General features: G+C 50.5%; 1 protein-coding gene and 1 pseudogene across 1 annotated transcript; both read right to left on the bottom strand.

Annotated features, from left to right (window-relative positions):
- Positions 1–20,115: 20,115 nt before the first annotated feature.
- LOC147101956 (maestro heat-like repeat-containing protein family member 1) lies at positions 20,116–22,056 on the bottom strand. The gene has a single exon (XM_085965163.1). It carries the CDS (start codon positions 22,054–22,056, stop codon positions 20,116–20,118), a length of 1,941 nt encoding a protein of 646 aa, XP_085821289.1.
- A 97-nt stretch (positions 22,057–22,153) lies between these two features.
- LOC147101955 (maestro heat-like repeat-containing protein family member 1 pseudogene) lies at positions 22,154–25,018 on the bottom strand (annotated as a pseudogene).
- Positions 25,019–25,307: the final 289 nt, after the last annotated feature.

The raw sequence follows: 25,307 nt of genomic DNA, 5'->3' as shown, positions 1-25,307 counted from the left end.
TCTCCTCGAGCAGTCGCTTTTGTGTATCCTGTTTAAATAAACCACACACAAATCTATCTCGAAGTGCCTCTGTCAGTCCCGTTCCAAACTGACAATATTTTGCTAGCTTACGTAATTCCATCAAATATTCAGCATTGCTTTCATTCTGCAGCTGCCTTCTGTCATAAAATTTAAATCGTTCCGCTAGCATCAGCGGCGTGGGGTTTAGATGATTTTTCAGGACAGTAACAATCTCATCGAACGTCTTATCCGCCGGTTCATCTGGTGATAACGGGTGTTTCAATTGCCCGTATGTCTTCGCACCCATTAAATTTAATAATGTTAGTGCTTTATCTGCATCAGGAATTTTATTTGCCTTACAATAATTTTGTATGCGTTCTACATACATGGCACAATCTTCGATGTCACTATCAAAGGTATTAATGTTCCCATGTTTAGGCATCATTGCAATTTATTGTATTTTTATGTTATCCAAGATGGCGGCTTCCCGCTCTTGTCGTCGTCCTCCGCCCACAAAATGGCGGTTTTCCCGCGCTTGGCGGTCTTCAACCGTCCCCCGACGCTGTCTCCGCTTCACCGCGGCTCTCGCGCCTTCAGTTTCCCCAGACGCTGCGCCTTTTAGCCCGAATGCGGCCCTTATCTCCGGTCGCGATCGATGTCCCCGCGCTGCGCCTCTTGCTCGAAAGCGGCCCGGCCCTTATCTCCGGTCGCGATCGATCTCCCTGCCCTTATTCCTCCGTCTTCCCAGACCCGTCTGTACAGCCAACGCGGTTGACTTTCTGTCGCGTCGCTGCCCGGCTTACCCACCACCGAGGTAGAAGAAGAAAGCTGACAGTCGCTGATGGAGGCTTCGAGGTCAGGATGTCTTCTGCACTCCAGTTTCTCGATGCCTGCCGCTCGACGTGTCTTCCAGTAGGGTGATGAGGGTGGAAACCTCTCTTCGACGTCCTGTCTGTGGACGAAGCCGCCGTGGAAATAACTGCCGCAGGGTAAGAATCGGACTCATCGCCACTGTTAAGGCAGCAGCGCAGGAGAAGCGCACGAAACCTACAGGGCGCCGCCATTGCCACGAGAACCACCGGGAGCGGGGGAGGAAGGAAAGCGCGGGAGACGCCATTTTAAGCCATTGGGAGACGCCATTTTAAACCATACCCAAAATGCCGAAGAGTGGCAGTATCACCGCATTTGACAATGAAGTCAAAGATTGGACTACGTATGTCGAACGAATAGAGGTGTACTGCAAGGCAAATGAGGTGTCGGATGACAAGAAAGCGTCGGTATTGTTAAATTTAATGGGTGCAAAGATGTATGGTTTATTACAAAATCTAGTAACCCCAACGAAGCCAATGGAAAAGAGTTTTGAAGACATAGTAACGATACTACAGGAACATTTAAACCCCACACCGCTGCTGATAGCAGAAAGATTCAAGTTTCACAAACGGAACCAGCATAAGGATGAAAGCAATGCTGATTATTTAACAGAACTGCGCAAACTATTGAAACACTGCCAGTTTGGAGCGGGACTGGCAGATACCTTAAGGGACAAGTTTGTGTGTGGGCTTCAAAGTGAAGGAACCCAGAAACGGCTTTTATCTGAAAAGGACCTTACTGCAATGCTGAAAGCCTTTTCCAGCGTATCATATGAAGCAGCAGCACGGGGCGCTGCAGAGATACAACAGAGACTGCAAGAATATGGCACAAACGAAATGTCATATGGAACAGAGAAGTGTTATTGCTACGGCAGAACAACACATGACCAGAATGATTGCTGGTTCAAAGACAAAGTGTGCAGACAGTGTGGAAAAGTAGGACACATAGCACGAGTCTGCAGGTCAGGAAAGAAAACCAGCAATAAGAAACCTACCAAAGAAAAGTACAAGAAGGTACATAAGATGACGGAGAATAGTTCAGATGAACAAAAGAGTGATAACGACTCCGAAAGCAGGGAACTGAGTTGTCTGAAACTACATAATGTGATCACAACGGAGGATCACCGAACCATTTGGGTCACTCTCAAGATAGCAGGAGTCCAGGTAAAGATGGAATTGGACACAGGATCAGCCCTAACAGTCATAAACCAATGGGACTACGAGCGTCTATTCTCACACATACCCTTGAGAGACACAAAAATTATTTTGAAGACGTACACGGGACAAAAAGTCTACCCCAAAGGAAAAATAAGGGTGACCGTTATGTATAACGGTAAGGAAACACCAAAACTAGACCTGTATGTATTGCAAGATGGAGGACCACCATTACTGGGACGTGAATGGATCCGGAAAATACAACTGGATTGGCATTCCATACAGGCACTGACTGTGGCTGACAAAAAGGATGACGACGTCACACCTGGGCGACTGTCAAAGATCCTAACTGACGCGAAAGAAGTGTTCCAGCAAGGACTCGGAACACTAAAAGGCATGACAGCGACGATTAAAATTGAAGAAAACGCAAGCCCAAAATTTTTTAAGGCCAGACCGGTACCTTATGCGATCCGCCCAGCCGTCGAAGCAGAGCTGGAGAGTCTGGAATGTTCAGGTGTACTGTCCAAGGTAGACTGGAGCGAGTGGGCTACACCCACGCCTGGGGAACCAAGGAAGGTTCGCATCTGTGGGGACTTTAAGGTAACAGTGAACCCGGTCCTTCACACCGTACAATATCCACTTCCGCGGATTGAAGATATTTTCGCCTCGCTATCTGGAGGGAAACGCTTCACTAAGATTGATCTGGCCCAGGCGTATCTGCAAATGAAGAAGCATCAAAAAAATACCTCACAATCAACACCCATAAAGGTCTCTACCAATACAACCGGCTGGTATTCGGGGTAGCATCAGCTCCGGCTATTTGGCAGAGGGCAATGGAACAAGTCCTGCAAGGGATCCCAGGGACCCAGTGTTATTTGGACGACATCCTGGTCACGGGCGAAAATGACAGTGATCACCTTGCCAACCTGGAGCAGGTGCTCACTAGATTGCAGGAATATGGGCTCCGAGCTAACCGCCCCAAATGCGAGTTTTTTAGAAAAGAGATCTCGTATTGTGGCCACGTTATTGATAAAGAGGGGTTACATAAGTCCCCAGAGAAGATTGAGGCAGTAGTCAAGGCTCCAGCACCGGAAAATGTGTCACAACTGAGGTCGTTCCTCGGGCTGGTAAACTACTACCATAAGTTCTTGCCAAATTTGTCTACAATACTACACCCACTGAACACCCTACTGCAAACTGGGGTGCCATGGAAGTGGAGTGACGAATGTAGATGAGCTTTCCAGAAGAGCAAAACACTAATCACATCGAAAGAGGTATTGGCCCATTACAACCCAGCATTACCAATTTGGTTGGCATGTGATGCGTCACCCTACGGCATTGGAGCGGTGCTGTCGCACAAATTCTCGGACGGCTCAGAGAGGCCAATAGCCTTTGCGTCACGATCACTAACCTCAGCCGAGCGTAACTACGCCCAGATTGACAGGGAGGCCCTCAGCCTAGTGTGGGGAGTGAAAAAGTTCAATCACTATCTGCACGGGCAGAAGTTCACCTTGCTGACTGACCACCAACCACTTGTTTCCATTTTTAATCCGAAGAAGGGCGTTCCGGTGATGACTGCGCAACGACTACAAAGATGGTCACTTTTTCTAGGGGCACACCACTGTGAGATTGAATATAAGGGCACGAAACAGCATGGAAATGCTGATGGGCTATCACGCCTGCCACTGCCTACTGCGGAGGAAGCACCAGCAGTGGATCCTGTCGAAATATTCCATTCGACTATAGTTGAATACCTACCGGTAACTAACGCTTGTATCGAAAAGGAAACCCGAAATGACCCGACACTGTCTCGGGTATATGATTTGACGGTGAAGGGATGGCCAGCACATGGCGACTCACTGTTGCCAGCATTCTCGACAAGGAGAGAACAGCTGTCAGTGTGCCGGGTACCTTGATGTGTGGATCCCGAGTGGTAATTCCACCCAAGTTAAGGGATAGAGTGCTCAATGAGCTTCATGAGGGTCATCTGGGAGGGGTAAAAATGAAAAGCCTAGCCAGGGCTTATGTGTGGTGGCCGGGGATCGATAAACAAATCGAGGACCTGACAAAGCGCTGCTCAGGATGCCAGAAAGTCCAAAATGCACCACCACATGCCCCTCTACACCCATGGGAGTGGCCCTCATCTCCATGGCAACGGGTGCATATTGATTTTGCTGGTCCATTCATGGACTCAATGTTTTTAATAGCCGTGGATGCGCACTCGAAATGGCCTGAGGTCATCAAAATGTCCTCCACCACCACGGAGAAAACTATTGCAGTCCTACGGACCATTTTTGCCAGGAATGGCTTGCCAGAACAGATTTGCTCCGACAACAGACCACAGTTTGTGTCCGAAGAGTTCCGTAGGTTCTTGAAAAAGAATGGGGTAAGGCATTACACATCCGCCCTGTATCATCCAGCCACAAATGGATTGGCTGAGAGGTTCGTACAAACCTTTAAGAAGGCAATAAAGGCTATGTACAATGACAACCTTCCGCTGCAGCACAAGGTGGACAATTTCCTGTCGCCTACCGGAATGCGACACATGCAGTCACCAACCAGGCCCCAGCCATGATGTTCTTTAACCGAAGGTTAAGATCTCACCTGGATTTGCTCAGACCAAACGTACGAAGAGATGTTGAGAGTAAGCAATTCCAGCACATCCATGAGAAGCCAACAAGGAGCTTCAATATAGGGCAACCAGTCTTGGCCCGCAACTACCGAACAGAAAAATGGCAGCCAGGAACGATATGCACACGGCAGGGCCCACTAATGTACACAGTGGACGTTGGGGAGAGCATCGTGAGACGCCATGCTGACCAGATCCTAGAGTCACAGGAACAAGTCAACCCCATGCCTCGCCCATACGTACCTGGTGATGAACCCGATGTACAGGTCGCATCTACCCCAGAAACAGTAGCATCGGAAGCTGATGAACCAACCGACGACAGGGGGCCAGAATCGCCTCCGCACCAAGAGCAAGACACTCGGGAAAGGCGCTATCCAGAAAGGATCAGGAAGCCTCCCCAAAGACTGAATATATGAATAGACTATTTTCAGCTAATGTTGCATGTTAAAAGTGTTAATTGTAATTAGTTTGATATTTAATTGTTAAATGAGTGTTATGGTACTGTTAATCTAAAAGGGGAGGAATCGTAATGTATATACCTTTTAAGGGGGGAACTATCTTTTACAGCTCATGTATACTGCAGTAGCGGCAGTGACCACACCTGTATATAGCACTGAGTAGTAATCTGTACAGAGAAGTTCCAGTGTGAGCCACGTTGAGTAAACGCCTGTTGTACCGTTCTCCTGCAGTCTGTGTCTTATTATACACGGACACAACAATTACAGCTTTGAGTATCTTGGTAAGGTGTTCTGGGAGAGGGGGGATTTCATAGCCGAAATGCGCTACATACTTTTGCAGGTTGGTGAAATTCTCCTTTACACTGAGGTGAACAGTGGAGGGTTCAGGAATGGGAACAATTCGTTCCTGGGCCACTTGAACTTCTGCCTCGGGTTTAAAGCAGAAACTGCTGTCACTTACCGGACACCAGCTATGCCGTCCATGCTGGTAGTGGGGCGGCCCTGTGGTGACACAATGGCCTAGAAATTCAGTCTGGACACTTTTGGGGCGCTAAAGTCGGGCGCTCGCTAAAGTTAGCGGCCGCTGGAAAGTGTAGGCCACATCGCCGAAATTCAGTAGAGTTGGCCCTAAGTTTGGCCGAGCGCTGAAACTGGCGTTGAAATGCTGTGTTCCGGCGCTAAGCCGGCGATGCGGCCTAATAACGCCGAAGCCGGGCGCAGCGCAGGTGCGGGTGCGGTCATGTTTTGATTGACAGCAGACACCCTGACGCCGGCCAGCTCTTAAAGGGGGAAGGGTCAACTTTGACTGCTGCCACGCCCTGCATACTGGAGCCCTGCAGCTAGGCCTCAGCACTACTGGTGTGCCAAAATAGCGCCTGGAGCAATGGAGAGGGCCCGTGAGCGAGCGCAGTGCTTCTCAGCATGCTCTGAGTGTGCTCATTCATGGTGTGGAGAAGAGAAGAGAGATCCTGTGCCCGGACAGTGGCAGGAAGGCTCCCAGGAGCCAGTACAGGAGAGCCTGGGCCAAAATCGCCCGCAGGGTGTCATCCACCTGTGATGTCCTCAGGAGTACGGACCAATGCCGCAAGAAGTTCAACGACCTCACTCGGATGGTGAAGGTGAGTACCCTTTCCAGTGTCCCCCTCATCCTTGCATGTGCACCTCACATTATGGGCAAAGGGACCTCAAAGGCCTAATGGGCAGCCCTCCTCCCGCAGCAATGGCACTTGCATGTTCATCAATAGCACTTTCTGCACTTAACACACTGGCCAAGCTATTCGACCATGGGAGGCAGTGCACCCAGCAACAGGGCACCACACTGGCCAAGCTATTCCACCATGGGAGGCAGTGCACACAGCGACAGGGCACCACACTGTACTTAGAGGCCGTCCTTTCTCTTGCAGGCCAAGCTGGCGAGCAATGTAAGGAGCCAGGCTGTCACTGGTGGAGGCCGTCCCGAGGCCTCCACTGATCTGGAGGAGAGCGTGGCACGACTCATGCGTGGCCGGGTGACTGGTCCTGTCGCGATCGGCGAGGCGGACCCTGTACTGGTACCCACTGGTAAGGACATGACCGGTTGCACCTCTCTCGTTGCCCTCGCGCTTCAGATCTACATCCTTTCCCACTGACCGACAAATGCGCATAATGCACCACTCAGGCCTCCCTCGCTGACGGCCTGTCCTCACTCTAAAGCTACTCTTGTGCCTTCCTGCTTTCAGCTGGTGAGGAGGAGGTGGTCCCTGAAGCGCAGAGAGCCAGGCCCTTGGAGGAGGAGGACGTCGAGGACCAGGAGGAAGGCGGCACATCGGGGGAACCCTCCTCCGCGCCAGGGGATGGCAATGGAGGGGAGACGTCTGGCCTGCAGGAGAGCCAGGGGGAGGTGTTGGAGGGGAGGGCCGAAGCTGGTCCCAGTAGGGTGGACGCACGCGGGAAGGGTCGGCCAGCTCGGCGGCCTTCTCCCCGGAGGGAGAGTCCGCCCTCCAGTCCGGACACGGTCCTCGCCCAGGAGGTGCGCGTCCTCGATGAGATGTCGGTGATGTCTGAGCGGCGCCACCAAGAGTTCATGGGGGTGGTCGAACAGATGCCTCACGCCATTGAGTCCCTGGCTCAGAGTGTGGTGGCTTTCGGGGAATCACAGGCCAGGGGGTTCGAACAACTCACGGCAGCGCACGACAGGGGTGTCCAGCAACTGGCCGCAGCGCACGACAGGGGTGTGTAGCAACTCGCGGCAGCGCAGGACGCGGGTGTGCAGCAACTGGCGGCAGCGCAGGACGCGCCTCGCGAGATGAGTGGTGCCGTCCACACACTGGCAGAGCTGATGCAGGCACATACCAGGGCAGTTCGGGCACTCACTTCTGCCACACTCGCTGTGGCACGGAGGCATCGCCATGGCACCCGCTGCCCTGCTGCAGCACAGCGGTCTGGCCTCCCCCAGATTGCTGCGCTTGCTACACTGCCAGCCCGGCCGAGTGCCAGTGTCTCTGGCGAGCAGCACGCACCTGCCATCAGCCAGCTTGCCCCCAATGGTGCTGCCGACACTGCCACTCCCCCAGCCAAGGTGCGACGAGCTGCTGCTAAGACTGATGCTGCCCAGCCACAGCTGCAGCAGTCAGCAGCCGGCCCCTCCCGTGCCAGGCCTCGTCTAGGCCAACCCCCAAGGGCATCTGCCGACACGCTTTGTGGCCCTCATGAGCCTTCCCCCAGCCTCGCCACACCCGCAGGGCCCAGGTTGAGGCGGAGCAGCAGGTCGGCCAGGGGCCGGAGAAGCCTGTCTAAGGACTCGCTCTCTCGGCACACCCATTAGAGTGTGGTGAGGGCGGTTTCTTTTATATTGGGGGGCTTGTGTTGTGGGGGGCATTATTTTGTTAAGGCCGAGGATCAAGGCATTTTTTGTTTTCATGGGGGTGTCTCTGTTGTGGGGGGGGGGCTTATTTTTGTAAGGCCGCTGTTGAAGGCCTTTTGGATGGGCAAGTTTTGTTAGTCCTCCCCAGGTTTTGGGAGTGACAGATGTTTTTGACTTTTTTGGGGGTCTTGTCTGTTTTTCTGTTTCATGTGGGAAGGGCCCTGAGTTTGTGAAATAAAGCTTTTGATTTATTCAGCATGTCCAGGTGTCATGTTTGAAGTGGTTGTTGCGTTAACTGGCTGAGGGCTTGCGGAGCGGCTGCCTCAGGTGCGTTCATTGCCAGAGGCCATTCCCTCACAGGGGGCCTAGAAGTGTCGATCAATAAGCCCCCGGCGGACGGCCCTTGGCCCTTGTCGCTCCCTCCTGGGCTGCTCCTCCTCCTCCTCCTCCTCCTCCTGCTCGTCCTCCTGCTCGTCCTCCTGAGGTGGTGGTGCAATGCCAGGTGGCAGTGCCTGAGTCCTGCGGATAGCCAGGTTGTGCAGCATGCAGCACACGACGACGAACTGGGAGACTCTATCCGGCGAATACTGAAGAGATCCTCCGGAACGATCCAGGCAGCGGAACCGTTGCTTGAGGACGCCAATCGTTTGTTCTATGATGTTCCTTGTGGCTTGATGGCTTTCGTTGTATGCCTCCTCCGCTGGGGTCCTGGGCGCGCGGAGCGGGGTCATGAGCCATGTACACAAAGGGTAGCCCTTGTCCCCGATAAGCCATCCCCTTGGTGGAGGCTGTGCCTCGAACATGTCAGCCACAGTAGTCTGGCGCAGGATAAATGCATCGTGGCTGCTTCCTGGGAAGCGGGCATTGACAGCTAGGATGCGCTGCCTGTGGTCACACACCAGCTGTACATTTAGGGAATGGTAGCCCTTCCGGTTGCGGTAATCCTCGGCATTGTGGATAGGTGCCCGCATAGCCACATGCGTGCAGTCAATGGCGCCCTGCACCATGGGGAAGCCCGCGATCCTGCCAAATCCGACTGCATGCTGCTCCTGCCTCTGTCGGGTCATGGGGAAGGAGATGAATTGGTGTCTCCTCGCGTAAAGTGCATCGGTGACCTGCCGGATGCAGCGATGCGCGGCGAACTAGGAGATGTTTGCTATGTCCGCAGCAGCGGCTTGGAAGGAGCCGCTTGCATAAAAGTTCAGAGCCACTGTGTCCTGCACATCAGCTGTGGACGCAGATCTGTGTGAAGCAGCTGGCAGATCTCTGCAACCACCTCCCTTCTGAAGCGCAGCCTCTTCACACAATGCGCCGCAGTCATGGTGAGATAGGACACCTGCTGCCGGTATTGCCTGAGTGGGTAAGGCCTACGTTGCCGACGCCTGATGGCCCCTCTGCGTCTAGGCATGGCTGGCCCTCTCTCACAGTGTCTGCGAGCCCTTCGCACATAATGCTGCAACTGAGGGTTGGCCCCCCATACAGCCCCCATAATAAAGTTGAGAACAGATAAATCACAATGAATCAAATGTCAAAGCACTGGCCAGAAGCCAAAAATACACCTCCTATGTTGTCCCAAATCTGTAACCTCTGTCCCTTGGTCTCTGTCCAGAAATCCAAAGCAGTAAAGTCATTGCAGCAAAATGGCTGGGCTTTATAGGTCAGTGTAAGTGCCCTTTAATTTGCGCTCCCCGAGGCCCACAGGGCCTCTTTTGCGTTCCACCTCACAGTTCTTAGCAGCGCCACGCCCACATTGGGCAGGCGCCACTGAATTTCCGGTTTGGGGCGCACAAACAGCGTTGCGCGACGATATGATGTCATAAGCTGCGCGCGCACCTGAGCGGGTGCAAACACTTTGCGCCAGCGCTAAATGTCAACTGAATTTGGGCGTCGGCGCAGATCGGACTGCGTTCAGGCGCTAAGTGTCTAGCGCCGGAAATATAGCCCTTTTATGGCGTTAGCGGCTGGCGCAACCCACTGAATTTCTAGGCCAATATGTCCCACCTATATATGCTACCTGTGGGGGAATATGGCCTTGTGCCATAGTCTCCATGGTATAATTTATAGGTTTTGCGCCAACAGCTTTAAACCCGCACTGTGGTTTTGAATAGGCGTTCAAGTGCTGGGGACACAGTATTATGTGTGCTCCCCAGCTGCGGCACCCTGAGAGGTCAGTACCTGTCATAGTGTGCTCACACTTTATGACATAAGGTGGGACCACTGTGAAACGAATGTGTGCACCCCCTTGAATGACTCCAATGTTCTCTACCCTGTATACCGGTGCGGGTCGGGCTGTCCTACCCATGACCGGCATCCTAACTACTATTACCATGATGGTGTGATTGGACCGCCCACAATCCACTGGGACTGGGTGGGCCTCGGAAGCTAGCCGGAGTTGGCATGGGCTTAATGCATTCTCAAACGGATGGAGGGCTGCGAGGCGCTTATTGCTGATCCAGGAGGGGACTAAACCCTGTTTTAAATCCTCCAGGTTACTGCGGCCCTCACCCAGCAACCATGCCCCATACAGCATGCATATCTCGTTCTGCACAGCCTGGTCAGAAGCATTTCTGTCCTCTCTTATGATGGCGTTTACAGTCTTTGCGTGCTTCTCCAGCTCAGCTATAATCTTTTTTAAATGGACCGTCATGGCCTGGTCCTCATGTAACTCCGAGCCCACTACCTTGTTCTCGTCCATTAATATCTTCCTTAACACTGTTTTTAAACTGTTTATCTGGGTCTGCAGCTCTATGTCATCCACACTGTTGATGACAGAGGACCCTGTGTTAAACGCAGTAAAAACATCATTCCATACTCCCCTTCTTTGTCTCCCTGTATTACCAAAGTACTCGCGGTGTGTGGTGTATAGTTCGGTTTTGTCGACGTTGGCGAAATCGAACTCATAAAACTTAAACATGTCCTTTAACAGGGCCTGGTATAGCTGCTCTGTTTCCTTGGGACATCACTCCGGTAAGTGTACCTCGGTGAGGTTTAAAATCATGGAGGCTATGGCGTAGTGTACCCCCTGGTATAGCACCTGTTCCGTTGGCAATCGTACCAGCCCATTCCCTGGTCCCTTGGTGGTGGCAGGGCACCCCTCTCTGTGTGTCCTTGCTGCCTGAGTCGTGGGCAGGGGCTTTCGGGCACGTGCCACTAGCTCAGTTGCTTTAACTGGGGCTGGGTAACGTGGGACTATGCAGGTGTGTAGGTGGGAATCCCATTCCACCCCCTTCCCCTTATCCTGCCATGATGCGGAGAAGATGATAGATATGCCCGTGGGGCAGGCCATTTGTGACCCCCACATACAGACATAGATTCCCTTTGCTGACTCCCACCACTTATCCCAACATACGCTAGTCCCTTCTTGGGTCCCGGTGACCGTCTGGTGGGTGTCGTTCCCCATTTGTTCCCAGTCAGCTGTGCGATCCCCCATGTCGGTGCTCAGCTTTCTGAGCCACCACCACCTTCCCAGGGCACTCTGTCCTTTGCAAGTCAGGCACATGCGTTTTCCCTCAGTGACCCCGACCCGTGAGGCCGCAACCTGTACGCTGGGGCAGGGGAGGGAGGCCTCCTTGTAGGTGAACCCGGTCTGGCTGGAGTATCGGATGGAGTTGGATCCCAACCACCCGGGCCATCTTCCCTCGTGGGCGTAGATGGCAGGCTCCTCCGCGCCTTGTTCGCTGCTCCCAGCAGTCACCACTGGAGCCTTTTCTCCCGAGCACCTGTAGATGTGGGAGTCCTCCACGTCACCTCGCTTTCCAACGCTCATTCCCATCCGGGCGAGTAGGAGTACGCCCCCCTTCATCCTCAAATCCTCTTTCTGCAAAGAGACACAAGAACACAGCCAGGTCCCGAGGAGATTCTCTGGCTTGGGTGAAGCAGAGTCGAGTCTTGCGACCTCGACTTAGACACAAACATTCTTACAAATACTACTACTGTATTACAACTACCCATCACCTTGTCAAACTTAAACTAAACACCCGAACTTAACGATATAAACTTACGTTACCTAACTATGTACATCCGCCGCCCGTCTCCGGGCGGCCAGGCTAATCTCTGTTTGGACTGCGGCACACCGCTCCCTCTGGCGTGGCCGCACTGTCCTGCACTCTCGGTCCCTCACAGCCTGTGGCTGCCGGCTTGGGACCCCTGTCCTTGGACTTCCCCCTAACGCGGGAGGCTGTCCCTTTAAAATGGGGAGCTGGTGACCACGGTTTCCTTGGCTGGGGCATCCGTGGGGACCTTCTGAGGACTTTGGCGGGTGGGGTTTTCTTGGCCTGGTGGGCTTTTAACTCGAACCGCTGTCCCCTCCGGTGCGGTCTGTGGGCTCACCACTGCTGCTGGCTGGGGGTCCTCGCCCTCAGGCTTTACCTCTCCCAAATCTGGGTCCGGGGCGGGGTCTTCGACCTCAGGTCCCTCCTGCTCTAAACTTGGGTCAGGGGCAGGGTTTTTCGCCCTCTGGTCCCTCCTCATCTGGAGCCCAGAAGAGTGGGGGAGTGTCCCAATCGGTGGGCGGGATGGCCCCTCCCCTTAAGCAAGCCACAGCGCCTGCCTGTGCAGTCTGTGAACTCGCTCCCGCTGCAGGCTGATGATCTCTATCCTCAGACCTTACTCCAACTGGCTGTCTTCTCTTTTCGGGTTTAAACAGTTTACACTGATTAATATGGAACCATTTGGTGCGCCGAGGCATCTTAATGGCGTATACCATGGGGCTGGCTTTGTCTACAATGCTGTAGGGCCCCATGTATAATGGTTCCAGACTCCCTATCCGAGCAAAATTCCTCACCATGACCTGATCCCCTACCTCCCACTCATGGTGTTTTCGGGGTTCTAACAGCAATTGGTTGCTCCGATGCTGCTTTCCCGTGTTCCCAGCCATCTGCTCGTGGACCTGCTTAAGGTGCTCATAAGAACATAAGAAATAGGAGCAGGAGTAGGCCAATCGGCCCCTCGAGCCTGCTCCGCCATTCAATAAGATCATGGCTGATCTGATCCTAACCGCCAATCCACTATCACAGAACCATCTCCTGCATCTAACAGAATTAGACACACGAAATAGGAGCAGGATCAGGCTACACGGCCCCCGGGCCCGCTCCGCTACCCACAGGGCCATGACCAATCCGAACCTAGACTCATGTCCAAATTCCTGCCTGCTCCCCGTAACCCTTAATTCCCTTTACTTCTAGGAAACTGTCTATTTCTGTTTTAAATTTATGTAATGATGTAGCTTCTACAGTTTTTTGGGGCAGCATATTCCATGGACCTACCACCCTCTGAGTGAAGTAGTTCCTCCTCATCTCAGTTTTGAAAGAGCAGCCCCTTATTCTAAGACTATGCCCCCTAGTTCTAGTTTCACCCATCATCTGGAACATCTTCCCTGCATCCACCCGATCCAACCCCTTCGCAATCTTATATGTTTCAATAAGATCGCCTCTCATTCTTCTGAACTCCAATGAGTAGAGTCCCAATCTACTCAACCTCTCCTCATATGTCCATCCCCTCATCCCCGGGATTAACCGAGTGAACCTTCTTTGTACTGACTCGAGAGTAAGTATGTCACAGAAATCACAGAAACCCCACAGTGCAGATAGAGGCCATTCGGCCCATCGAGCCTGCACCGACACATATCCCACACGATCCCCGTAACCCCTACACCAACACATATCCCACTCTATCCCCGTAACCCCACGTATTTAATCCCCCTAACACTAAGGGTCAATTTATCATAGCCAATCAACCTAACCCGCACATCTTTGGACTGTGGGAGGAAACCGGAGCACCCGGAGAAAACCCACGCAAACACGGGGAGAATGTGCAAACTCCACACAGACAGTCGCCCGAGGCCGGATTCGAACCCGGGTCCCTGGTGCTGTGAGGCAACAGTGCTAACCACTATGCCACCGTGCTTTCTTAAGTATGGACACCAAAACTGTACGCAGTATTCCAGGTGCGGTCTCACCAATACCTTGTACAACTGAAGCAATACCTCCCTATTTTTATATTCTATCCCCCTAGCAATGAAAGCCAACACTCCATTGGCCTTCTTAATCACTTGCTGCACCTGCATACTAACCTTTTGAGTTTCGTGCACCAGGACCCCCAGATCCCTTTGTACTTCAGTACTTTCCAGTTTCTTGCCATTAAGATAATAACTTGCTCTACGATTTTTCCTGCCAAAGTGCATAACCTCACACTTTCCAGTATTGTATTCCATCTGCCAAATCTCTGCCCACTTACTTAGCCTGTCTATGTCCCCTTGAAGGTTTTTTATGTCCTCCTCACTCACTACTTTCCCCCCCCATCTTAGTATTGTGGTAAACCACTGTTATACCTGCCTGTGTGGGTGTTTGTATTCCACTGTGTACATGTCTGTACATGCCTCGGCTGACTCCTCCCACGAGTCCAGGTATAAAGGTGACTGCTCCACAGTCCCTCTGTATTCTGGACTGGTCGACCACTCGAGGCACACCTTCATTCGCTTGTTAATAAAAGCCTGTTAGTTACTCGCTTAACCTCAGTCTTTTGAGTAATTGAAAGCGCATCAATTTTATTAACAAGAGAATCTTGGACGCCAGCCGGGACGCAGCAGGCCCCCAACACTGCCTCATCTGATACCCGCAGCGACACACCGACCCCTACGCTGGCCTCTGTTACGCTGGACCAAGCGAGACCGCACCAACTGGCCCGGTCCACAATGGACATTAAGGTAAATGGTCACGAAACAACCTGCCTTTTTGACTCTGGGAGCACGGAGAGCTTCATCCACCCCGACACGGTGCGGCGTTGCTCTCTCCCAGTCCTGCCTGCACACCAGCGGATTTCTATGGCCTCCGAGTCCCAGTCGGCGGACATTGGCGGCTACTGCGTGGTGACACTCTTAGTAGACGGGACTGTGTGTACGATAATTGTAAACTTCTGGTTCTGCCCCACCTCTGCGCTGCCGTTCTACTGGGGTTAGATTTTCAGTGCCACCTTAAAAGTGTTACGATGGCGTACGGTGGACCCCTCCCCCCCACTCACAGTCCGCAGCCAGCAGCTTCCAAATTGCCCGCCGCGCACCAGGTGCAACCTCTCCACACTCAGTCACCCCCCCCCCCCCCCCCCCCACTGTTCGCTAACCTCACCCCCGACTGTAAGCCCATCGCCACAAAGAGCAGGCGATACAGTGCCGGGGACAGGGTTTTCATTAAAACCGAAGTGGAGCGGCTCCTGAAGGAGGGGATTATTGAGGGCAGCACCAGCCCCTGGTGAGCCCAGGTTGTGGTCGTTAAGACCGGCGAGAAGCAGCACCTGGTCATCGACTACAGCCAGACAATAAATCGCTACACCTTGCTGGACGCTTACTCACTCCCCCGCATAGCTGATATGGTCAACCAGATCGCGCAGTACCGCGTCTTCTCGACCATTGACCTGAAATCAGCGTACCACCAGCTCCCTATCCGCCCTGAGGACCGCCAGTATACTGCCTTTGAGGCAAACGGCCGCCTCTATCACTTCCTTAGGGTTCCCTTTGGCGTCACCAACGGGGTCTCCGTCTTCCAAAGGGAGATGGACCGGATGGTCGATCAAAATGCGTTGCAGTCCACTTTCCCATATCTGGACAATGTGACCATCTGCGGCCATGACTTGCAGGACCATGACGCAAACCTTGAAAAATTCCTCTGCACCGCCCAACTCCTGAACCTGACGTATAACAAGGAGAAGTGCATATTCCGCACAACCCGCCTCGCCATCTTTGGCTGTGTTGTGGAACACGGAGTCATCGGTCCCGACCCCGACCGGATGCGTCCCTTTATGGAACTCCCACTGCCTCAAGGCCCTGAAGAGGTGCCTAGGGTTTTTCTCCTATTACGCCCAGTGGGTCCCCTACTATGCGGACAAGGCCCGTCTGCTGATCAAGTCCACCTCTTTTCCCTTGATGGCAGAGGCCCGCTTAGCCTTCCACCGTATCAAGGAAGACATTGCCAAAGCCACCATGCACGCAGTGGACGAATCCATCCCCTTCCAGGTGGAAAGCGATGCGTCTGACTTTGCCCTGGCTGCTACCCTTAATCAGGCGGGGAGACCCATGGCCTTCTTTTCACGAACCCTCCAGGGCCCGGAGACCAGACACTCCGCTGTTGAGAAGGAGGCCCAGGCTATTGTGGAGGCTGTGCGTCATTGGAGGCACTACCTGGCCGGAAAACTATTTACCCTGCTCACTGACCAGCGTTCAGTTGCTTTTATGTTTAACGACAAGCAGAGGGGCAAAATCAAAAATGACAAGATCTTGAGGTGGAGAATCGAACTTTCCACCTACAATTACGAGATCTTGTACCGGCCCGGGAAGCTCAATGAACCCCTGGATGCTCTATCGCGTGGCACCTGCGCCAGCGCGCAGATCGATAGACTGCGGGCCCTCCTGAGAATGAACCATTTATCCCAACTCTCTGCCTTCTGTTAGATAGCCAATCCTCTATCCATGCCAGAATATTACCCTCAATCCCGTGATTTTTTATCTTAAGCAATAATCTTTTGTGTGGCACCTTGTCAAATGCCTTTTGGAAGTCTAAATACACTACGTCCACTGGTTCCCCTTTATCCACCCTATATGTTACTTCCTCAAAGAACTCCAGCAAATTTGTCAAACATGACTTCCCCTTCATAAAACCATGCTGACTTTGTCCTATTAAATTATGATTATCCAAATGTCCTGTTACTGTCTCCTTAATAATGGACTCCAAAATTTTACCTACCACAGATGTTAGGCTAACCGGTCTATAGTTTCCAGCCTTCTGTCTACTGCCCTTTTTAAATAAGGGTGTTACATTAGCAGTTTTCCAGTCTGCCGGGACCTTTGCCGAGTCCAGGGAGTTTTGGAAAATTATTACCAATGCATCCACAATCCCTACCGCCACTTCCCTCAAGACCCTAGGATGTAAGTCATCAGGTCCAGGTGATTTATCCGCCTTGAGTCCCATTATTTTACCGAGTACCACTTCCTTAGTGATTTTGATCGTGTTTAGCTCCTCTCCCCCCCCTTTAGCCCCCTGTTTGTCCAGTGTTGGGATATTCTTAGTGTCTTCTACTGTAAAGACTGATACAAAATATTCATTCAGTGTTTTTGCCATCTCCATATTTTCCACCATTAATTTCCCGGTCTCATCCTCTAAGGGACCAACATTTACTTTAGCCACCCTTTTTCTTTTTATATAACTATAAAAACTCTTACTATCTGTTTATATTTTTTGCTAATTTACTTTCATAATCTATCTTCCCTTTCTTAATCAATCTTTTTGTTATTTTTTGCTGTCTTTTAAAGTTTTCCCAATCCTCTATCCTCCCACTAGATTTGGCTACCTTATATGCCCTTGTTTTTAGTCGAATACTATCCTTAATTTCTTTACTTAGCCACGGATGGCTGTCTTTTCTTTTACACCCTTTTCTTCTCAGTGGAATATATATTTTTTGGAAGTTGTAAAATAACTCCTTAAATGTACACCACTGATCATGTATCGTCTTACCCTTTAATCTATTTTCCCAATCCACTCTACTCAATTCCGCTCTCATACCTTCATAGTCTCCTTTATTCAAGCTTAGCACGCTTGTTTGAGATCCAACCTTCTCACCCTCTAATTGAATATGGAATTCAACCATGTTATGGTCACTCATTCCAAGGGAATCCTTTACTAGGAAATTTTTAATTAATCCTGTCTCGTTACACAGGACCAGATCTAAGGTTGCTTGCCCCCTGGTCGGTTCAGTTACATACTGCTCAAGAAACCCATCCCTAGTACACTCAATGAACTCATCCTCAAGGCAGCCCTGCCCAATTTGATTTGTCCAATTAATATGATAGTTAAAATCCCCCATAATTATAGATGTTCCCTTATTACAAGCCTCAACTATTTCCTGATTGATACTCCATCCAACAGAGTTGCCACAGTTCGGAGGCCTATAGACCACGCCCACTAGTGTTTTTTTCCCCTTATTATTCCTTACCTCCACCCAAACTGTTTCATTGTCCTGATCTTTTGACCCATTATCATTTCTCTGTATTACAGTGATTCCTTCCTTTATTAACATAGCCACCCCACCTCCCCTTCCTTCCTTCCTGCCTGTCCTTCCTGATCGTTAAATAACCTGGTATGTTTAATTCCCAGGCATTGTCACCCTTCAGCCATGTTTCTGTAATGGCCACAAGATCATACCCATATGTAGTTATTTGTGCCATTAACTCATCTATTTTGTTACGAATGCTACGTGCATTCAGATAGAGAACTTTCAAAGATGTTTTGTGACACTTAGTTCCTGCTTTTGCCCTTTTTATTACTTTACCTTTTACTCCATACCTTCTGCCCCTTCCTGACACGCTCTGGTTTTTAATTTCCCCACTGCTACCTAAGTCTGTGACCTTCTCTGTTGTCATTTTTATTATTTGCTCTCTAGGAACCTCCCCCCCACTAGTTAGTTTAAAGCCCTCTCTACAGCCCTAGTTATATGATCCGCCAGGACTCTAGTCCCAGCACTGGCCAAGTGAAGCCCGTCCCAACGGAACAGCTCCCTCCTGCCCCAGTACTGGTGCCAGTGTCCCAGGAAGCAAAACCCATTTCTCCCACACCAGTCTTTGAGCCACGCATTTAACTCTCTAATTTTATTTGTCCTAGCCAAATTCGCTCGTGGCTCAGGTAATAATCCAGAGATTATTACCCTTGTGGTTCTGCTTTTTAATTTGGCCCCTAGCTGCTCAAACTCCCTCAGCAGAACCTCCTTCCTTGTCCTATCTATGTCGTTGGTACCAACATGGACCACGACAACTGGATCCTCCCCCTCCCACTCCAAGTTTCTCTCCAGTCCAGAGGAGATGTCCTTAACCCTGGCACCGGGCATAGAATATAAAAATAGGGAGGTATTGCTTCAGTTGTACAAGGTATTGGTGAGACCGCACCTGGAATACTGCATACAGTTTTGGTGTCCATACTTAAGAAAGGACATACTTGCTCTCGAGTCAGTACAAAGAAGGTTCACTCGGTTAATCCCGGGGATGAGGGGATGGACATATGAGGAGAGGTTGAGTAGATTGGGACTCTACTCATTGGAGTTCAGAAGAATGAGAGGCGATCTTATTGAAACATATAAGATTGCGAAGGGGTTGGATCGGGTGGATGCAGGGAAGATGTTCCAGATGATGGGTGAAACTAGAACTAGGGGGCATAGTCTTAGAATAAGGGGCTGCTCTTTCAAAACTGAGATGAGGAGGAACTACTTCACTCAGAGGGTGGTAGGTCCATGGAATATGCTGCCCCAAAAAACTGTAGAAGCTACATCATTACATAAATTTAAAACAGAAATAGACAGTTTCCTAGAAGTAAAGGGAATTAAGGGTTACGGGGAGCGGGCAGGAATTTGGACATGAGTCTAGGTTCGGATCGGTCATGGCCCTGTGGGTAGCAGAGCGGGCCCCGGGGCCGTGTAGCCTGATCCTGCTCCTATTTCGTGTGTCTAATTTTGTTAGATTCAGGAGATGGTTCTGTGATAGTGGATTGGCAGTTAGGATCAGATCAGCCATGATCTTATTGAATGGCGGAGCAGGCTCGAGGGGCCGATTGGCCTACTCCTGCTCCTATTTCTTATGTTCTTATGTTTGTTCTTAGGTAGCTGGCAGCAAGCAAGCTGTTAATGGGCTAAGATTAATGGTACAAATCATGGGAGACTTGCAGTGCATTCAGTCATGGAAGGTTACGAGGGAAGGTGATGCTGGAAGTGAAGGAAAGGGGTGCGAATGGTTTGGCAGCCCCTCCTGTGCATTACTGGTTAACTCACCGGTAATTAATTACCTGTGATTGAAGCTTATTCCCATCCATTGCTTCTACAAGGACCCTTTTTCAATTTTGGGGCCGACCCTTTTATGTTGCTGCAGCTCTTTAAATGCAGCAGCAGATTACAATTTCTTACTTCCCCTCCTTCAACACCTCCTAATGGGGGCCCGAGCACAATAAACAAATGAGAATGAATGCAATGGTAGCTGATGCAGGAGGTCCTGCCCGGTCACACGTCTAGCATTGAATCCATCCACTGGGAACTCCATTGGTCAGAACAGGATTGTTATTTATTTCATAATAGAGGTAAAATTAAGAATAAACATATTTACAAATTATGAATAAACATATTTACAACAAGAATCTCTCAGCACAGTCTGAAACAGGTGGAGAAGGATCGGTGAGTCTGTCGAGTTGAGTTGGATCGTCCACGCTGGATCCTTAAACAGCAGAGTTTCTCGATCCATGTCTTCCTCCGGGCCGGCTCCGGTGGAATCTGAGAAAGGACGACTGATAAGAAGACCGCATCCCCTCGGAGACGAGGCCCCATGTGTAGGAAGGACCTGCAGCACTTTTCATACGAGTTGATCCTCCTGGGGAAATCTTTGATGAGTTGCAAGGAAAGGATATTCAAAAATTCCTCATACTTCAGGCTGCCTTCCCGTGAATGCTCCTGAATTATTCCACAAACCCTCTGTGAGCCGATATATGGGGCGACTGAGCACAGTGTTAAAAGACAGGCCCTCTGGACCTCCTCACTCTCTTCATCCAGGTGTAGCAACAAACTGACCAGGTTCAGGTGGATCTCGTCCATAAAGGAAGCCCTTGAATGTTCATGTCCACATGTGGCCAAAGTGCCAAACACAGTAAATGCGGCAGCACGAACCTGAGCAGAATTGAACTCAAAGCAACATCGAATTCCTTTTGCGATATCAATACAAAAGGGTCTGATAGCATTGACACTCAGCTGGTCCAAGAGCTTTGAGAGAGTTGATGTCACTTCAATCATGAATTCCTCCTCATGGTACTCCTTGCTCTGCAGTATGTTGCTCATTGCAGCCAACAGGTCTGAAGCGTGTCTCTCCATCACTCCAGGTACTCCAATCGGAATATTCCCCAGGCCTCGAACACAGAGCAGCCTGACAGCCAGAGTCGAATCAAGTAGACCCGTGAGCAAACTATTCACCAGGATGTTAGTGAGCCGCGCGTGGAAGGTCAATGAACATTTTAAAAGTTCAGCAAAGAAGGCAGCCACTGTGGCTTTCTGACCCTCCTGTGTAGTTGACAGGACAGGGGCAAGATCCAGCACAATCCCAACCAGCTGGTGCTCATTGAATAAGCTCATCGCTCGAGCGAGCAGAGCGATCCCCTTGTGGTAGGTGTGTGGGTCCAACATCAAATCCCAGCCTCCCTTCTCCTGGACGGAATCTACAACCACTTCATTGTGCGCTCGATTCAGCAAGGCCCTGAGAGTCTTCACTGACGACAGGCAAAGCTCTCGGCTTTTGCACATTGGTGTTGCTGATCGATGTTCTGACAGCTCCAATTCACAGCAAGGAATGAAGTCAAAAGGCAAATTCACGTAGATACAGGAACTGAGATGATTCAATAGAGCAGCGAATAACTCAGAATATAAGGCGTTAACAACCTCGGCAGACTCTGGCTCTGAGACCATCTCATACAGAGCGCTTAAAACAGCCAGAGCATCAGGGCTCTCATCCTCGGTCTCTGAATGGCTCCTTTCATTCAATGGCACTGATCTGTTCATGTATTGCATCAGTTGTTTGAATGATGAAAAAGCCAGTTGGGTCTTCTTTGCTACTGAGCGCCAGATGGCGATGGTGCGCTCGTCCACGGGGAACCTGAGGAGACAACGCACAACAGCTGGCAGGTGCTGGGAAGTGAGGAGAGTGAAGGTTTCTATCACAGTCAGTGTCACTTCCTTCTGTCTGATTGCCAGCATTTGGAGGTGCAGCGCCTCGAGGGTCTCTGGGAGCTGATCCTCCAGCTCAGGGCCACGTCTCTTAACAACAGCTTTCATTATAATAGCAGCTGTATTGGAACAGCTGGGGTGGTGGTCAACCAGCCCTTTGAAGAGCATAAAGAGCAGGTTGGCCAGCTGGTCCCGGGGCAAGTGCTGGGAAATGAGATCTGCGAGCTCGGAGCATCCTTGAAAGAGGACTGTGGTGTCTGTGCTCGCCAATCGCTGGCCAATTCTTTGCAGAACCTGTTCCTGCTCAATTTGCTCACCGAGATTCACACCTTCATAACACGCCTGGATCTTCAGTAGGATGTGCAAACTGTCCATTGCCCTCTGCCGTATGGGGAGCAAGGAGTCAACACATCATGGCAGCAGCTGACCAACTACAGCCCCCAAGTCAATCGGTGCCATTATATTATCAACATCAAGCTCCTGCCAGTAGAATGTCAGCAGCTTCGAGGTCACGTCTACTGCTCGCTCTCTTTCGTGACCCCTCGGTGATATCATCCACTTCTCCAAATATTTGTGTATGGTCTGGAGACCCTCGGGACAGGTTCTGAAGCACAACCTCTTTGAGGAGACTGTATAGAGCAGCCATACTTTCCGTGTAAAGAGTCTCTCCTCCTCCTGGGTTAGCAGGTGTCCCGTCCTGGGCCTGGTTGGGGTCCACAGGAACCAAACTGAAAATACTCCTCAAGCAGCTTTGAATTAACTGGCAGTTATCAGCTTCATCTAACTGTGGGTTCAGTTGGACAAGATGAAGGCAGGCATTCATTGCCAACTGCCGAATCGGAGTCTGCAGCAGCTCTGTGGGCTCAGCCTCGATAAGTTGTTGCATGTCCTTCAGTAGCTCACTTTTCCTGCTGAAATTCAAGGGGAATGTCCGACTGCTGGACTGCACTGCTCTGGCTATCAGAGTCACGGTCTTTATCAGGCTCAAGGTCAGAGTCAAGTCCATGGATCCTTCCTTTACCCCCTGTCCAAGCTGGCTGAGTTGGTCACTTAACACTGGCAGAATGTGGTTCTCTATTCGCGATAAACAAAGGTCTGGTGGAGCATTGATTGCCAGATACCCATAACTAAGAACCAATGTGCTCTTAGCATCATCCGCCTCAAGATCAGACTCATCCTTACGGACACGGAGGAAAGTTCTGGACTTCTTCAGGAGGTTTAAGTTATTATAATCCACGAGGCTGCTGAAGGTGGCTTCAAAGTTAGTGATAGAATAGAAACCAATTCCAACAGCTACACCCTCTCTCTCAACGGTCTCCCTGTGCTGAGCAATCTGTAGCATTTGTTCAATCTCTTTCTGTATGTCCGTGCTGCCTGAGTGATGTAGCACCATCCCAAGACATTTATATAGAAACCCCTTCTGTTGTGGATAGCTGTGGGAGATTGTGATCTGTTGGTTTATTTCATCGATCAACTGGCATGTCCACTGCTCGTCCTCAATTGTTTTCAGAGTTTTGGACAAAAGCAGGATCAGTTTCTCCTCCCATTCTTGCTGGGGCAGGGTCTTCTCGGAACTCTCCACCAAGTTATTAACTAACAATGGAATCTCCTCCTCCCACATCTTCACTATTGCTGTGTGAATATTCAGGCTCACGGCCTGTAGTAGCCTCAGTGCATAGGGACAACAAGCTAGAATCAGAAGCCGTGTCAGCAGTGCCTGAGGTTTCGGGAGATTTGCAATTTGTTTATAAAGGAGGAAATACTTCTCATCTCCCACTTGCAGCTTCTTCTTTGCAAGTCGTGTTAAACACTGGGAGACCATTGTTAGCCCTTTGGTGTATTGAGGTGAAGTCATGAAGTTTAGTAGGAATGGCCAGAGTACATCCTCCATACTCTCCAGAGCTGTCAGAGTCAACATCATGACCTCACACATTGGACTCAAATCTTCATGGGTAACCTGATCTCCTTCATTATCCAGTGGGATTTGGTTCCCTGAGTCTGTGGAGAGAACATACTGTTTCAGGATAAACTCCACCATTATTCTTCCTCCCTCTAGATCTAGGTAACCTTCGTGAGCCATGGCACCAATTGTCTCCACAATCAGCTTCTTGACATTGTTGTTGTTGTCTAGAAGCGTTAGTTTCAAACCAGCCACAATTTGGGCCTTCCTCCTTTCCAGCTGTGAAGGGACAGCCCTGATGAGGTGCTTGAGGACACTTAGTGTTCCCAGTCTAGTTTGTGGATTGTTGGTCTCCAACTGGGGGAGAAGGAATTCCATCAGTGAGTCAGCATGAGCTTGGGCCAGAACAGAGTAGCAGCCAAGGATCTGATTACGATTCTCTGCAGCGAGCCGGTTATCGCAATCCACTGGAATACAAAACTGTTCCTGTAAGTTGCTCAGCAGACCCTCCATCTGTGTTCTCAGACTTTTGCTTCCCATATTGACAGCAGTAGCTACAATCTGACCCAGACTACGGGTGATAGCAAGGTGTTGGGATTGAAATTTGTACAGATCCAGGATTCCAGGAATTAACCTTGGCAGTTCTACCTCTAGGCGGTCTTTGGGCATCAAGGTGGTGGAGTAGCCCAGAGCTTCCACTATTATGATATTTAATGGAGACTCCTCCTTCTCAAGCCACTTATTAAAAAGAAAATCATAAGCAATATTCATCTCATTGGCGAAGGATTCTTTAGTCACTGTTGTCTGTGGGCGCTTCTCTACATCATCCACGTAGAGTAGGATGTTCTTGCTAAACGCGCCCAGTGCTGTGGCAAACACTGATTTATGGTAGTCTAGCCTGACCTTCTTCAGTACTGGAATCATAATCTCCAGGACGGGCTTTATTAAAGGTACCATCTCATTGACATGGGCTGATGACAGCTTTATCAGTGTTTTGACCATGTAAACATGGCATGGATACCCTGTCTTCATATCTTCCAGTGTAACTGCCAGCACTTTTTGTAAAAATCCTAAGCCAATGGTAACCAGGAGGTTACATGCAGCTTCCTGGCTTAGCTTATGTGCCTCGATCAGCGTGGTCGCTCTGAGGGAAGCCATAACGATGAGAGAGTCAGCCACATGGTGTTGAATGAAGCTGACTTTGTCTTGGACGATCATCTCCATGGTGTTCAGAATGATTGTGCTCTGTTCATCCGGGAGCCAGACACGTTGCCAGAGGTAGCGACGGCAAGTGAGGAGGACATATTCTGGCCACTGCTGGCCCAGTCTATATATCGTCTGGGATATTTCTCCTCGAGTGTTGTCATCATCATCGACCAGTCTCTTTAACAGAGCCTTCAAGAAAGCGTGAATTTTTCTACCTGGTTCTTGCGCCATTCTTGGGGTCTCGGTGGATTTGTCTGCAATTTGTAATATCACTATAGCAGGGGTATAAAGATAGAAGAAAATATCATTTGACGCATTGACTTTAGCTCCAGAAAACCAGCTTCCCCAGCCTAGCAACCAGCTGTATGGTGAACTCCTCCAATATCCTGAATTCATCCCCTTACCTGGTGGATCATTCCAAATGTTGATCACCCTTTGAGCTAGAAATGCACTTTTCATTCATTTTAATGAGGTCTCCTTTTCTTCACTTGGCATGACAGGACTCAGTGAAATATTCTGG

The sequence above is a fragment of the Somniosus microcephalus genome, chromosome 23 (assembly GCF_052327205.1).
Source record: "Somniosus microcephalus isolate GS21.2 chromosome 23, FLI_Smic_1.0, whole genome shotgun sequence".
Taxonomy (NCBI): domain Eukaryota; kingdom Metazoa; phylum Chordata; class Chondrichthyes; order Squaliformes; family Somniosidae; genus Somniosus; species Somniosus microcephalus.
Note: the sequence above shows the minus strand (reverse complement) of the source record. Positions and strands in the feature narration are given on the sequence as shown.

What these genes read in the sequence shown, in the direction of transcription:
- LOC147101956 (XM_085965163.1), bottom strand. Translation starts at nt 22,056, where the DNA reads ATGGACAGTTTGCACATCCTACTGAAGATCCAGGCGTGTTATGAAGGT.